Genomic DNA, 16,705 nt, shown 5'->3' on the forward strand with positions numbered 1-16,705 from the left:
CCAACTAGGAGATAGGAGATATCATATAACCGTGCATTAAGGCTTAAGATTTCATAACTTGGCAATCTTGGACTAATTATAAAGACTAATAACACAATATGACGAGCATTAATTTTGTTAATTGTCATAAACTAAATACTTAAATATAAAAACCCTATTTTATCTTCTAACAATCACCAAGTCAGAATCAAAGAAGCAACATTTAGAATTTACTTTTGTTTTCTACCACCAATTCTCCTTTCCATCATCATGATAAAGAGAAAGTCTAGCTCAGGTCGCCAAAAGATTCCAATCGAGAAAATACCAAAAAAGAGTCATCTACAGGTTACATTCTCAAAACGTCGTTCAGGACTTTTCAAAAAGGCTAGTGAGCTTTGCACACTTTGTGGAGTAGAAATTGCAATCATTGTTTTCTCTCCCGCCGATAAGGCCTTTTCGTTTGGCCATCCAGAAGTTGAGTCCATAATAGATTGCTATTTAACTCGAAACTCTCCATTAGACCAAAGTACTAACCAACTTGTTGAGGCTCATCGTAATCTCAACATGCAACTTACCCAAATCCTTAATCAGTTGGATATTGAGAAAAACGAGGAGAAGAGCTAGATCGAGCGCAGAAAGTTAGGCAGAGACAATTCTGGTGGGAGAACCTCATTGATGAACTTGGATTGCATGAGTTACAACATTTAATGTTTTCAATGGAGGAGCTAAAGAAGAATGTTGCACAATATGCTACCAAAATGTTGATGGAGCATACCACTATTACTGGGCCTGGGCTGAATGGTTTTGGGCTTTGTGATGCCTTCACCAACAAATCCCTTGAAATTTATGCTAATGCTAGTTCATCTACTATTGCTAATGCCGCTAATCTGAGTTTCCGAAACTGATATCGTTGAAATTCTCAATGGTTCACAGTTTTATCGCACGGAGATTAGTTGAAAACTAGCATCTCACTAGTTATTGCCTCGCTTTATTTACTTGCAATTTTAATGTTTTTCTTGTAGAATAGCTATGAATGTTATGAATGAATTTGTCCACACAATAAGGACCCTTTCACATCCGTTTTTCTTGCTTGATTTCAAACATTAGAAAGGAATGAATAATATTAAATGATGACTCTAACCGAGCCACCTAAATTAATTCAAATTATTTATGACCATTTATCTTTAACTGTACAAGGTGGGAAGAGATTGTTATTGAAACAAATTATAACAAAATATTAAGAAAAATTATCGGTATTGTTATAATTGTAGCTATATTAATCATGTCTCAATTATATAAAAAATATTTCTCCAACCAAACAGCATGTCAGACACACGATCCAGAGTTTCATTTTGATACATGAAAAAAAAATTTAAAGTCATTGCTTTAATGTTAGCTATGTCTCAAAAAATTAATATCTCACCTATTAAAGGACTAGATAATTTGAGGGGGGGAAAAAAACAAAGAGGTAAAGTTCTTCACCTAATTATTTGTAACTTTTTGTAGGGTTACCCTGTATAAAAACTAAGGAAAACAATGAAACGGGGAGCAAACCATATATTGAAAGTACACCAAAAACGTTTAATTTGATTTTAAAAACCAACGAAAAGGAGGTTCTTTTAAAGACTAATATAAGAAAAATAGGAATGGAAAATATGTCATTCCACAAGCAAAGAATAAATTGCTGCCCTGTACCCCTAATTACCAATTTTGCCGTTTCCGGATTCATAGGAGAGTATGTTAATCACTACATGCGTTACTTACATTAAATTACAAACGTACACAGATATAGGTTATATGAAAAAAAATCAATCACACGCAATCTTTTAAATTTGATACAACGCCTATGCTTGCTTAAAAACGTAAGAGTTGTAAAGGTCAAATTTAGATCATATAATCTAAATAAACTATTGCTAAAGTTTCATTTATTAAATTAAATAATGTGAAGGAATTGAGCTAATTTTAATAATTTCTGGTGAACTAGGAATGACAACTCATTTTATACTATTACAGTTCAATTTTTTAAAGAAATACAAGAGTGAACAATATTAAAAAAAAAAAAAAAGTCAATATTTTGCGTTCATTAAAGATAGTCTAAGCGTATGTTTGGATGAACGTTAGAAATCTTTAAACTTGAGTTTGAAGAACTAAAGATGATTTGATATTTGTGCCAATATGTTAAGCAATTTTACAATATAATTGATTTTGTCTCTACATTTAAGTTTGAGTTAACATGATATATTATAACTTTTGTGTTGAGTTGGAAAATATATACTGAGTTTTGTTACAAAGGTTTCTCTAAAGACACACTAAGATAATAAAAATTGCAAGATATATATATTTCACAAGAGTAGAGGAATTTATGAAGCCTACTTTCTAAAAAGTTCATATAGTTAAAGATAATAATTTAATATTTCTTTTTTAAAAATAATGTATTAATTAAAAATATAAAATAATCATTAAATAAATAGTTAAAGATGATAATTTAATATTTATTTTTCAAAAATATGACATAGTAAATTTATTTTTTATGTTTAATTTATCATTAAAACTTAACATTATATTATAAACTATCTTTCTCATAAATTAGATGAAAGCATATGAATGCTCATAAATATAATTTAATTCTCAAAATTGAAAATACAAATTGAATATAAGTACTTCTAAGAACTCTTATTTTGAGACCATGAGATAAAATAAGTAAAAACATTACATGATTCTTCTATGCTTACATGATAAGTATCGTGTGGTCCTCCTCTTTCACGTAAAATGTTATAAAACTAAAAAAAAAAAAAAAACTTGTTTAGTAAGACTTAATTAATTATAACAATTTTCATCAGTTCCATGGTATAATCGTCTCAAAGTATAAAATTTACTATCTTTATCACTCTGTTGAATCGAGCACTGATTTTCTCTTTTTTGTTTTTTTGTACTCTTAATAGTTCTTGAATTAATTTCTAATATTTTCTTCAACATCTAATAATTCAAGAAAAATATTAAACAATTCATTATACAATTAACATAAACAGTATAATTTTTAGCAAGTGTAAGAAGTGCAAAATAATAATACAATATAGTTTGCAATAAAAGAAGAATAGGAAGGATAAGAGGAAGAGAAAAACCATGTAAAACAAGAAAGAAGAGAATAAAGAAAAATAAGAGAACATAGAAAAATAAATGGTATTAATAATCAATATAAAAGTGGAGTTAAAAGGAGAATAGAATACAAAAAAATAAGACAACATAAGAATATGAAGAAAGATGTATAGGAAAAAGAGAGAACAAAGAAAGGAAGAAAGAGAGAGGAAGAAAGTACTTGGGTAAGAAAGTATCTAGGAAAAATAAGAATCACAAAGACAAGAAACCATGGAAATGAAGAGAATACAGGATCTCTTAGACACACCATTCATGAACCGAAAATGGCAAGTTGAATCGATCAACTCTCAGTTGGTCCGATTCGGCCTTGTCTAGAAGGTTTTCGATTTTGTTGCCCTAAAGCGTTTGGCCTATTAAGCCAATGTCCTAGTCGCTGCAACGATTACGAATACCTCTTAGGCATCTCTACTATGTGAGTCTCGCAAAATGCTTTCTTTATATTTTGTGTGTTGACTCCTTATGGTAGAGCCAACCTGGCCTATTGGTCTTGTAAACCAATAGTTCCTTTTGGTTTGACACCTAAGGGTGCCCTCCTTTGGGGTTCATACATAAAGGATCGTGAGAGTGTATTTGTGAATTATGATTTTAGGAATTCAAATTCTTAGAATGCAAGTTAGAAACTGAAGTCAGCCAAATTTAATTGTTATAAAATCCTATGAAATTGGTCCATGAATTATAATTCAAATTTCAAATAGATATTTAAATATGATAATTAAAATTATGAAGCCCAATTCCAATTCTAATTTGATACTTAATTCCTTACACCAAACAGACACTTATATATATTGAATTTATCAATTTTATTAGTATAGAAATTACTTTTAGCATTGATTAAAAATAACATTTCACTCTTTATATAATTGATATAAAAAATTAAAAATATTTTAAATTAATTTTAAACAATCAATATAAAAAATGTCTTTTAATATTATTTATAAAATAATCGATTTAGAAAGTGCTCAAGATAAGTATACCTATATTCCTTTGATAATTTGAAAAGATTAAGTTAAGTAGACAGTTGATGAGAAAAATAGAAAGATTGATATTGCAATATACCAATAGATAAATTATAAAGTAATAAATAATAATAAAAGCAACTTACTTAAGATTGTAAAATATACAAGATTGTGGAAATTCATCACACAAACTGCAAAGAGAAGCTCAATAATGTAAGTTAGCTTAAGAATACACTTTGATGATTTATATATATATATTGAGTTTGTAAATAAATAATATGCAATTTTGATTAATGTTGTGTACCAAAACAAATGAGTTAACAAAAAAAATTAAATAATGAAATGAGAAGTTTATCATTGACATATTTAAATTAAAACAAGATTAATATTTGTTAAAATATCCAAAAATATTAATATAAGTAATAATTCATTATCTTTAAGATTCATTGACATGCGACTCTAAAATTTTATATTTTAACTCACTTTTACATGGATTATAAAACAACCTATTTATAAATTAACATTTTAGATTAGTTCAAAAAGCAATAGATCTAACAAATTATATTTAAATTACTTTTGTTATCGGTTAGATAAGAATTAAAAAAATACTTTTATATTATTTATTTTATCATTTAAAAAGTTTTGCTTATGCAGTTTATGGTCTTTATAATTATAAATTAAAAAAAAAAACTTTTTTCATATAACTATAATTTATGTAAATAATATGTTTCTTTTATATAAATTCATCCAAAAAATAAAATTATTTTTTAAAATTTCAATGTTTTCTTCCAAATTTTTCTATGTTATTTTACTTCTCAGTACTTCTTTTTGTTTTTTTTGCTTTATTATTTTTGTAAGAAACAAGTATATTTTTGTAACATTAAGATAGTTTAGATATTGACTTTATATTAAATAAAATTTAATTAATTAATTTTTATTATTTAAAAAATTATAAATTATAAATTTCACATATGCTTAAATTTAAATTAATGTAAAAAGTATTTTTTATAACTAATTTTAAATTTTTTATTATTTTTAAAAGTATCACGATACTTTTTATTAAATCGGTTGGTTATTAATTAACGTAAAAAATTTATATAAAATGTCTTTTTACTTAGTGTTTTGAGCCTTATAATTTGTTTACTTTCTAAAAATAATTTTTATTTTCACTTTTAATAATAAATTTTCTGTTTTTTTATTCTATTTTTTTTTGTAATATTTATACATAACTAAAAAAATTACTTTCAATATACTTGGTATTAACATTTGAAAACAAAAAAATAGAAAGCAACCCCTTAATTTTCTTAGTTATCCAAATCAACAAGCTGACGAGTCTTTAGTTCATTATATATTTAGTCCATGTTCCTTTTCTGCATATGCTAACCTTAAATTGACATTTGCACATCTGATAGTTTTATTTTAAAAATTTTCTTTTTCATATCTACAATTTATTTTGATTATAGAAAATATTGTATATTTATTCAATTTAATTAATTAAAAGTATTTATCTTTTTTACCGCAAATGGGCTAAACATATACCAATTTTCTTATATTCTTACCATTAAATTTTCAAATGAAATGATAATATGCGAAAATTTTTCCAACGTTAAATGATTTCTATGAAATATATGTTTTTTTTAATACATTACCATTTAATCGGTGTTTGGAGAACTAGATAACTTATCCATAAAAAATAGTTTCGGCATTACATATCCTTTTATGATTTGATATAAAAATACCTCTAATCCATAATTTAAAATTTGACATTTTATTTTTTACACATCCAACAGAAAAAAGCTTTGACTGGGTTACATATTGGACTTAGATAGAAAATTATGGGGATGAAATGTATTCTGTCTGACTTGTATGGTATTTATTTATCCTTACGAGTGTGGATAGTTTTAAAATGGGAAAAGAAAAAGAGTAAATGAAAGAGAAGGGACCCACATGATCGAGATAATAACACCTGAAGCGTTTTGATTTGCGAGATGCAGAACATAGGAGACGCCAGCTGTGGCAACGTTGGATCCCCGACATAGGCGTAAGAGATGAGGGTGTGCGTACGTGCACACACTTCCAATACGACAAACTTACCCAATCACTCTTTGCTGGCTCTTACCGTACGTGCGCTCTCTCTGCCTCCAGCTCATGCCTCTTGTGCTTCTGCATCCCTCTCCTTTCGCTCCACTCAAATCCTAACCCACCACCAATCCATTATATTTATTCCTTATTCTTCTCTCTCTCTCTCTCCCTTTCCATCACTTCCATGCCCAATGCTTATGTGCTACCTTAATTATCATCACAGACTGCTTTATCCCTTGTCTTTCAATTTATCGCCCATGTCAATTTCTGCTCTAAATTCCTCAATCTGTCTTTTCAATTTTTTGTTTTCTCGTAGCCTCGTTATTAAAAACAATGTCACATCTTTTAGGTTATATATAAACTCGTCACCTTAATTTCAAGTTTTAATAACAAATGAATAAAACATATTTTTAAAATATTTTTATTTTATTAAAAAAATATCTTTATTTTTTTAATGACAAGGATAGACTTGCCCAAAATAAATCTAAAATATCTGTGATTAAATATAATCTATCAAGATTTAGCGTTTAAAATATATATAGATATATATGTATATATATATATATATATATCTTAAACAAATATTTGAAATATATTATCAAATTTAAATTGTCATATCTTATCCTTAATGTAATCAAGAGTCGAAGTTCACTATGTTACTTGCAAAAAAGAAATTGTCATATTGACTAACTAGTTGGTTTTTGCTATGATACCTTGCAAAGGTAGAATGTTTTACTCATTAGCCTACAAACAATTAAGAACAAAAATTGTTCCACCCTACGAATTATTCAAAGGGGGAAAATCTGTAGGGAATTGAAATGTTTGGATCTATAGGAATTACGTGCAATTTGGACACACTTGATAGTTATTATTTAATAATATATATTTTTCTATTTATTTGTTTATAGAAAGAAGAGATTATACAGAATAAATATATGAATTGTTTCATTAAAATTAAAATTTGAATTTATTTATTTCATTGAGTTTATCATTATTAAGGTACTTGAACAATATAAATATTATATATAATTGAGTTTATTTTTCCTCTAAAAAAATAAATAAAAACAGAAAAAAGTTATAAAATACAATTAAAAATTATTAACACTATTTCTTAAAATTTAATTATAAACACTTATTAAAGTTTTAAATAATATATTTTAAAAAGCTTTTACTAAATTTAAATGGTATAGTGAACACGATATTCCTATTACACAGGAGCAATAAATAAGACAAAGAATTGAATAATTAAAACAGAAGGAATTATTAAGAGTTAGAAAAAGGAAGTAACGATAGAGAATGTAAAAGCAGAAAAAAATAAAAGAAATAATGAATAACAGGTTGGGAAATGAGGAGTCCCCAGCAGATATGAAAAAGGAAGAAAAGGAAATAATGAATCTACAACGGGGTTACAGGCTGTCACATTCAGTTTCCATAATAATGAACAAAGAGAGAACCCTCTCTCACTCTGTCAGCTACAATAAAAATCCTTAGTCCCCAATCAATGCTTAGCTATTAATTCGATTTCAATTCTCTCTGTTCCCTCACACAACACCCAAAACGTAAACCCCTTCAGAGGATGGATCCGTGTCCCTTCGTGCGGATCCTCGTCGGAAACCTCGCCGTTAAATCGCCGGCGTCGTCGAAACCCTCTTTCTCCGGCAAAGTGCACCCTTCGAGTTCTCCCTTATTCTGCGCGATAAAACTGAAGGGGGTGGACTATCGAGGAAGCAACGTAGCCACAGTGCCTCTAATATCGGAGACGGAGTCACACCCTCACACACTCGCAGCCTCGTTCGATTTATCCAAAGCGCAAATCCTCAAAGCCTCGAAGAAACCCCAAATACAGATTTCAGTTTACAAAGGAAGAAGCACCACATCGTGTGGCTTCAGCTCCGCCAAGCTACTCGGAAAGATTTCGGTGCCACTCGATCTCACCATAGCCGACACCAGACCCTGCATGTTCCACAACGGTTGGCACGCGCTCGCCAAAAACACTTGCCACAACTCGCCGCCTCAGCTATTGCATTTCACGGTCCGGGCCGAACCGGACCCTCGGTTCGTATTCCGGTTCGATGGAGAACCGGAGTGCAGCCCGCAGGTTTTCCAAGTCAAAGGGGACGTAAAGCAACCGGTTTTCACTTGCAAGTTCAGTTTCAGGGATAAAAACCCGGTTCAGTTTCATTCGGTAAGTGCCAACCATTTGACAGCGGAGCGTAAAGGGTGGTCCATCACCGTTCACGATTTATCGGGTTCGCCGGTTGCGGCAGCGTCCATGGTCACGCCTTTCGTTCCCTCGCCCGGTTCGCAACGGGTCAGCCGGTCCAACCCGGGAGCTTGGCTCATTATCCGACCCGACGGTGATGGCACGTGGAAGCCTTGGGGCCGCCTCGAGGCCTGGCGTGAACCCAACAACTCCAACGCCGTCGGTTACCGCTTTGAAGTCCTTCCGGCCACCGCCGACCCGGTTACTCTCGCTGCCTCCACCATCAGTTCCCAACACGGCGGGAAATTAACCATCGATGTGATCTCCGGCGTCACCCCGGTGAACACTCCGCGCGGCAGCTGGGATCTCGGGTCTGGGTCAAGAACCGGGTCTGGGTCGGGATCGGATTTCGGGTTCGTACAGCAAATATTGTATAAAGGGTTTGTGATGTCGGCGAAGGTGGATGGTGAGGGGAAGTGTAGCAAGCCGGAAGTGGAGGTTGGGGTGCAGCACGTGACTTGCACGGAGGATGCCGCGGCTTTCGTTGCTCTTGCCGCGGCCATGGATTTGAGCATGGACGCTTGCAAGTTGTTCTCTCAGAAACTCCGAAAGGAGTTGAGACAGTAGATTCCGCTTCTCCATCGTTTTGCGTGCGATTAAGGATAACCACCGTAGTCTCGAATTTTTTTGGGGGGTTTTTGAGTTGCGATGTATAGTTTGGGAAATTATTTGGCGTTTTCTTACCTTAAACATAAAGTTTTGAATTCTTTTTTACTTTTTTTTTTACGGATCGGTTCTTGTATTCTTTTATTCTTCTTATTTTGATGAAGAGTTTGTACAGAAATTTAAATTTCAACTTTCAATTCATGTCTCGTGTGTTGGAACTTGGAATTACATTAAGATGAGATGTGAGATCGAAGCCTGAGAATCCTATGTTTTGGTTAAAGAGCATACTATTTCTTGGACATGGGTTGGCTCAAGCCGGATCAGACAAGTTATTTGTTCCCATATTATTTTCAACATTATCTCGCCAAAAGAATTTTTTTTTTTCAACCTGTGTCTTAATTCGTCTTTGGATTAGACTTCCATAAAATAAACTAAAAGAAAATTGAATGCTAAACTTGTCTTGCTTTACTTGATTGATTATAATTTGATTTAATACTTTTACCATCTTAATCAGAGATTGAGAATTCGAATTATCTCTAGTTTACGTGATAATTGGACTCTTAGTTTATTTTTTGCTTAAATAAAAATAGGTTAATTTTACTTAAAACTGTAATAAAATGGTTTGAGTTAATTTTTATAAAATAAATAGCTTAAACGAAAAATAATTTAAACAAAAATGATAGGTTTAAGTAATAAATAGACAGAGAGCTTTAATTTTTACTCAATCTTCTCTTCTTTTTTTTTTAAACCTAACATTTTCTTCTCAAATTCTATATTCAATCTCCTTTGATCTTCATATTCAATCTTCTTCTTTTTCTTATACCTAATTCTTCTCTTTTCCTCTTAACTTTCTTTTCCTTTAACTTCATACCCAACTCATCTCTTCCTCTTCCCATTCTCACCCATCCAATACCTATCTCTCCTTTTTTTCTCTATACTTAACTTTTCACTTTTATCTTCCTCCACCACTGCCAAAATTTTTTTACACAAAATTAGAGTAAGCTATTTTATTTTTTTTTGCTTGTGCATATTCGCTTAAACGAATTATTTTAGCTTAAACAGATTTTACGGGAAGATATGAAGGCTGGATGTAGAGAAAAGAGAGGACTAAGAATGGATGTAGATAAGGAGAGCAGGTGGTATATGAATGACGGTGTAGGAAGAGAAAAGTAAAAAGTTGAGTACAGAGAAGAGAGAGATATGTATTGAGTGAGGTGAGAATGAAAAGAGAAAGAAAAGAGTTAGTTATAAAAGAAATAAGAAGGTTGAATATGGTGGTTAAATATAGAGGTTGAGGAGAAAATGTTAGGTTTAAAGAAAATGAGAAGAGAAGATGGAATGAAAATTAAAACTCTGTTCATTTTTTACTTAAACTTGTCATTTTTGCTTAAGCTATTTTTCGCTTAAGTCTTTTTTATTTCACTTAATTTATTTATTTTATGAAAATTGGCTCAAGCTATTTTGTCACGATTTTAAGTAAAATTAACCCATTTTTACTTAAATAAATTGGTATCGCTTAAGCAAAAAATAAACTGAATGTCTAGTTTTTGTGTAAACTAGAGACAATCCAGATCCAAAAATTGATTAGCGATATCTTTTTTGAAATTATGCTTCAAATATTATGCAATTGTATCTTAAAAAATAGTAAGATTCATATTACCAAAAATAGTCGTACAAGTAGGATTATTTTGTAAAGAAATCTGTATCTAAATTAAGATTAATAATATAATGAAAATCAAATTTCCATGTAACGGACATAGGCTGAAATTCCTTTTGCCCTCTGATTAAGTTAAAAATAATGACAGATAGCAAATGTACATGGACATTAGGAAACAAAATCAAAATAAATATTTGTTGACTTATATTTAGATCTGTGTAAATTATTTCGAACGATTCTTTGTAAATTCTCTAACGAATCAGTGTATGAGATAAAAATTTTCCATAACTTGTGTAAAATTAACTTTATTTAAATAATTTACCACAATAAAACTTCACATTGATGTTATATAAAAATGTGATTTTGTGTTAGGAAATTAGAAGAACCATCCTTTGTGTGAACAAAAAGAAAAGAGTTAATGAGAAAAAAACAACGGGGTCATCCAATGGCTTCATCCCAGCACCAGATTTGTTTCAAAATAAAGTGTGGACCCAAAACAAACAGCTACGAATGCTGGGCCTTATTGTCACCTAAATCGTGGTTGCGCATAACGCCAAGATTTTTTAAAAAAAGTGGCTTTGTTCGCAAAAAGTAAACGGGATATATCATACTCAATCTCCTATAGGTAACCAATTTTCTTGTTTAAGCCGTGCACCACACAACAGAGTGGAAAAAAATTGTATGCAATCTACAGTATACATATCTAAACTTGTGAAAAACGCTCCTTCATCCTAGCAACACAAATCCCACCCAACAACATTCTGTATATTTGGGGACCAATGTTTTGGGAAAACTTAGTTATGTAAAAATAAAAGAAACAAACGGACAATATTTAATGGAGAGTTGATGGTGTTACTTTCTAATGATTGAGTTACAACTTCCCAAAATCACAAGGACTTTGTTAAAAGCTTTTATACCATAGGGCTATTTAAAAACCTGGTAAAACTATGAGGACCTCAAGATTAATTTAATAAAAATATCCTTCACTCCTAATGTTACATAGTAACTAACCATTAACTTCTTTTTAGTACTTTTTTTCAGAAACAAACATTGGTAACAAGTAAAACTTTTTGAGGGACTTAACATAAGAATTATACTTGTTTTATGTAATCATTGGCCCTGTTTAAAAAAAAAAGAATAAAAAAACAATTTTATTGAAATTTATGCGTGGATTGAATTTCAGTTTTCGTAAACAATTTCCAAAATCTTAATGAAAAAGAAGGGAATTTTGAGTTGTAATGATGTGAAAGAATCATAATTACAATTTCCATTAAAAATAATATAGCTTTCTTAATTTAATTAGTACAGGAAAAAGTTTACAATTTATCTTTTGCGAATAATCAGTGTCATGTATTAAATTTTATTATTTATAAAATCTTAAATAAGGCATATTTGAAATTAATTTTTTTTAGAATTCTCTGTTGATCACTCTTAATTATTACAGAATAGTTATATGAATTACAGACTTTAGTTGTACAGAAAAAAAAAAAAAAAAGCATTACAAATTTTGGATTTGACTCCAAGCGTGGCTCGAGTGAAGAGTGGACTAAATAATTTGTCGGTTTCATGTTGTGTCAATTTTGGAAAGCACACTGCGCTTAAAATGTTTGATAGAAAGGTTGCTATTGTCTAATTTGGTTGCTCAGGCTGTCAAAGGATTTCGTGAACAATTTTCGTCCAATAGCATTTCTATGTAAGCTTTCAATTTTTACGTTAAACTTTACAAGGAAGAAGGTCAGAAGCGCATTGTGGAAATCAAATTCGTATGTCCACAATTCATGTGAATGATTATTTACTTTCTGTACTCCACTCTAGTAAGAAGAAATCGACTGGATTGGATATAATGAGCAATTCAACAAGAAAAACACTTATGGCAAGTAAAAAGACGATAACAACAACAATAGATAGTGGAAAAGAAATTTATCATACATATTCAGACCTTGATATGAATATAAACAAGCCTACATTTGTACCGTCATCTTGCCTAAACATGTATTTTGTCAACAGGAAGTGTTCAAATAACATGGGTCAAAAGAAAAACTACATTAACTCTTTCCCAGAACACACGTCTATCTTTCTAGTCCGTTGCAGTTGCGTCACTATTATCCCCTTCGATTTTAATGTCTGGCAACGTATCCAGATCAGTTCGGGCCTCTGTCACTTCCTTGAGTATGTGAGAATCAGAAGAACCGGTGTCTTGAAGTTCAACTGAATCAGAAGTTCCCTTCGCAGAAGATGAGTCAGATGTTTCATCTGTTTGCTTGTCACCCTTGGACTCCTCATCCGTGGTGGCATCAGTGTTCTCCTTCATATATGAAATATTCTGAGTTTTGTTTGTTTCACTCGTTTCAGTATTACCCTTGATCTCTGTTTCATTTGATGCTACAAATCTCGTTGTGTTTTCTAATTCACCACCCTCTAGAATAGATGATTCACCTGCAGTTGCATCTCCAGATTCTGTTGAGTTAGCACCAGGAAGGTTTTCTTCAGAGACTCTTTTACCACCCTGTTCTAATCCTTCTGTCTGCCCATTTTTGACATCTCCAGTGATTGTTGTGTTTAAAGTACCATTTTGAGTCTGGTTTGATTCAGAATATTTTACCATTTTATTCTGTTCGGACGAAGTATCGGCACTGGTTCCTGTCATGTTATTGCTACTTCCAGGGATCACTACTGTCAGATTAATTCTTGCTTCTGAGTGACTGTCCGAATTTGTTATGGTAGTATTGTCTAGATTCGAGTTATCCACTGTGTTGGTCAAACTGCTGCTTCCAGTTTCTTTATCAGACGTTGCATTGGAAGAAGTAACAACAGCAAGTTCAACATCTGTAATATTAAAATTTGAACTATGTTGGTTCCTGTTATTTTCCTCTGTATAATTAGCCCTGTTTTCTGATTTAGTCATATTCATTTCTGAGTTTGCATCAGAGTTTTCTAAACTAAATGTCTCAGTTTCGGTGCCAGTTGTGTGACTGTCATGACTCACAGCGCTGGAAGCATCATCCCCCTTGTAATGTTCCTCACGAGCTTCATGACTGTTTTTGTTCTCCTTCTCATCACTCTCCTCTTTCTCATTCTCTTCATCCATGAACTCCTCGTCACGATCAGTATCCACTGCTAATTGCTCTTGATCATTCTCATCAATCTCATCATCTCCTCCCCCTCTTTCATCTTCCATCTCGTTGTTTTTGTTTTCATCTTCCTCTTCTCCTCCTCTCATCCCATGCTTGTTGTCATCTTTTTCTTCAGATTCATGCTCATTTCCTTCTTCTTCATGTTCACTGTGTACATGCTTATCTTCATCCTCTACAATATTCTCATCCTCCTCTTCTTCCTCGTGCTTTTCATTTTGATTTACTTCATCCTTCCGTGGATGAAGATCTTTTCTACCAAGTTTCGGAGTCTGATGAGCAGTCTGAGTTCTGGCCGACACTTTTGCATCATTGTCATCAAACTCCTTCCTCTTATCATGGGAATGCTTAACCTGATATATCAACCAGAAGCAAATACCAAGCAACAGAATAATCTGGAGAACATGCTTGACCTTGATGCCTTTGGATCTAGGGTTCCTACTTGGCGACCGTTTTATCATGTTTAATTTACTTGGAAACTCCTAAATTTATCTTCTTCAAATAGCAAGGTTAGGCCAGGGCACCTGCTTTCAATCAGAAATGATTAAGGAACTAAGTGAGGAATAATCAGCAATGTATATATATACACTAAAAAAGGCAATATTAATAATATAATTAAAAACAAAAAATAAAGAGCTACATTCCTTTGAAATGCCCGTACAACAAAGCACATGTTCAGTTGAAAACTCAAGAACTCCAAAGAAATGAAAAGCAGCAAGATAAACTATTTAACGGAGCAACATTTATGCACCATTCATAAACATCTTTGCATAAATAGCATAAAATTGAAGGGAAAGGAGGGTCTCTGAAAGCGTAACCCGTCTCAAAAGAAAAATTCAACAAAAGCGGATAACAGAATCATTTAAAAATAAGGTTACAGAAGAATTACCGCCAGGCAAATACTCCCAGAAAAGCAAACACAAATTACCTTAAAAATGCAAAACAACAAATTTTAAGGAAAGGAAATAATGTAATGGTTCATTTTGTTATTTCCGCCCCCAAAACAAACCCTAGAAAAACCCAGAAGCATAGCTATCCAGAAACACGAACAGAAAAATTCAAAGAAACAAAATCTTTTACGAGAGAACAATCGAAAAAGCACATACAATGTGCTCCATTCATCATGGAGAAAGAAATTATTTGACAGTAAGAAGAAGGATTGAAATTTGGATAGAGAAAAGGCAAAACCTTTGTGCTGTAAAAGAATGAGCAGAAGTTGAGGCGATGAGCGCAAGGCCAAGTCAAGAGAAAGCAGTGAGATATTTAAAAGGATTTAGGTGGAAAGTGCTTTCTTAATGAGACTGAGGGAGACAACAGAAAATGTTAGCGTCTGCATTTATTTTATCAGGTTTAACAAATCATTTTTTATTTAAAATAATGTTGAAAATTATTAGAAACTACGAAGACAAGCAAGTTATTACATTTTCTATATAAAATTTTATTTATTTATAAGCATTATTATGTTATGATATCTTTATGAGTAAAAATAGGTGTTATTGTCTAGAAAACGCCAACAAGATTTAGGGATTTATTGATGCCGATCCAGGCAACCAACATGTGGACATGAATAATTCTCGTCTCTGTTACCCAACTTATGTGTGTGTGTTTGTGGGTCTAATCGTCCATATACACTAGACCTGCGTGATGTATGGATTATAAGTTAAAATTATATATAAAAATGATTAAGCTTTTTCTTAAGAAAATATAAAAAAATTAAATTTATTATCAAATTATTTTATTTATAAATAACTTTTTAATATTAATATCACATATTAAAATATAAATTACAAATAATCTTGTTAATCATCATTGTCTTTAAGACATTGTTTGAGAACTTAAAAGAACAAAATATTTATTAAAAATTGTGTTACATTGAATTAAAAATTAGAGAAAAATGTTTAGTTATTATAATTTTTTTACTTTTTTTTCATTATTGATTCCTTCTTTAGAGCACTAACAATCTTTTTCATGTTTATGAAAAAATTATAAAATAATAATATTTTGAATAAAAACCCTAAACCCTAAAATAAAATTTTTATTCTCCTATAATTTAAATATTTATTTATTTATTTTAAACATTAATATGTTTTATAGAATACAAACATTCTTTTCATAAATAACTGTAAAATGATATTTATTTACTTGTATAATTTAAATAAAGATATATTTTTTTTTATGTATTTTAACTCTAGTATGTTGTATGTATTTATTTTTGTGATACAAATATTTATATGTAAACTTGTCATCCAAATAATATAAATATTTAATTTATAATTTAGACATTAATATAATTTCAAATAAATTTTTTATCCTCCTATAATTTAAATATTTATTTATGTGATTTAAGTATTAATATGTTTTATTTAATTTTTTATATTTCAATAATTTAAAAATTTATTTATTTTTATGCGATACATTTTATTGTATATGATATTATATAAATTTATATCTATTTAAAATATAAATATTTCGTATTGTCGTGTCTATGGAGGAAGAGAACTGTAGGATCAGGTAGCAAGTTAGCAAGAACCGAATTAAATGGTCGGCTTGCCCCTTTTTGGCTAATTTTCAGGAAAAGACTAAAAACGTTTTTAGTTTTGTCCCGAAACTTCTTCATTAAAGCGTTCTTTTTACCCCTTACGCAAAAATAATTAATTATCAAAATTCATCTCAATCACCCCTTTTTTTTTCCTTTTATTTTTTTACACACGTATATTATCTTCTTCTTTTTTTATATTCTCATATATCAATAAGTTTGCATAGTTAGATATTCCTCCTTTCTTATTTACATGTCACTTAGTAATAATATACGTAGTTTAAAAATATAATAAATTTAGTAATTATCATATTAAAATAAATTGATTTCACTAAATTA

At 30.8% G+C, this 16,705-nt stretch overlaps 3 protein-coding genes across 4 annotated transcripts; 2 read left to right on the forward strand and 1 right to left on the reverse strand.

Moving 5' to 3' along the window:
* The first annotated feature begins 249 nt into the window (after positions 1–249).
* On the forward strand, positions 250–884 carry LOC113870119 (agamous-like MADS-box protein AGL61). Its single transcript, XM_027506718.1, is given in 2 exon segments — positions 250–580; positions 583–884. Coding segments are annotated over 2 exon segments (633 nt in total).
* Positions 885–7,419: 6,535 nt separating this feature from the next.
* LOC113869000 lies at positions 7,420–9,485 on the forward strand. Its single transcript, XM_027505074.1, has one exon. The coding sequence runs from the start codon at positions 7,750–7,752 to the stop codon at positions 9,001–9,003; it is 1,254 nt and encodes a 417-aa protein (XP_027360875.1). The 5' UTR covers positions 7,420–7,749; the 3' UTR covers positions 9,004–9,485.
* Positions 9,486–12,521: 3,036 nt separating this feature from the next.
* Positions 12,522–15,139, reverse strand: LOC113868765 (uncharacterized protein DDB_G0290803-like). Of its 2 annotated transcripts, none has more exons than XM_027504637.1 (2): positions 15,019–15,139; positions 12,522–14,354 (listed from the first exon to the last, which is right to left on the reverse strand). In XM_027504637.1, exon 2 carries the CDS (start codon positions 14,289–14,291, stop codon positions 12,777–12,779), a length of 1,515 nt encoding a protein of 504 aa, XP_027360438.1. In that variant the 5' UTR covers positions 14,292–14,354; positions 15,019–15,139; the 3' UTR covers positions 12,522–12,776. The 2 variants fall into 2 exon arrangements, with proteins under 2 accessions (XP_027360438.1, XP_027360437.1); XM_027504636.1 differs by lacking the exon at positions 15,019–15,139 and adding an exon at positions 14,911–15,008.
* Between the last annotated feature and the right edge of the window lie 1,566 nt (positions 15,140–16,705).

Source organism: Abrus precatorius, unplaced genomic scaffold, assembly GCF_003935025.1.
Source record: "Abrus precatorius isolate BTA unplaced genomic scaffold, Abrus_2018 Scaffold6, whole genome shotgun sequence".
NCBI classification, from domain to species: Eukaryota; Viridiplantae; Streptophyta; class Magnoliopsida; order Fabales; family Fabaceae; genus Abrus; species Abrus precatorius.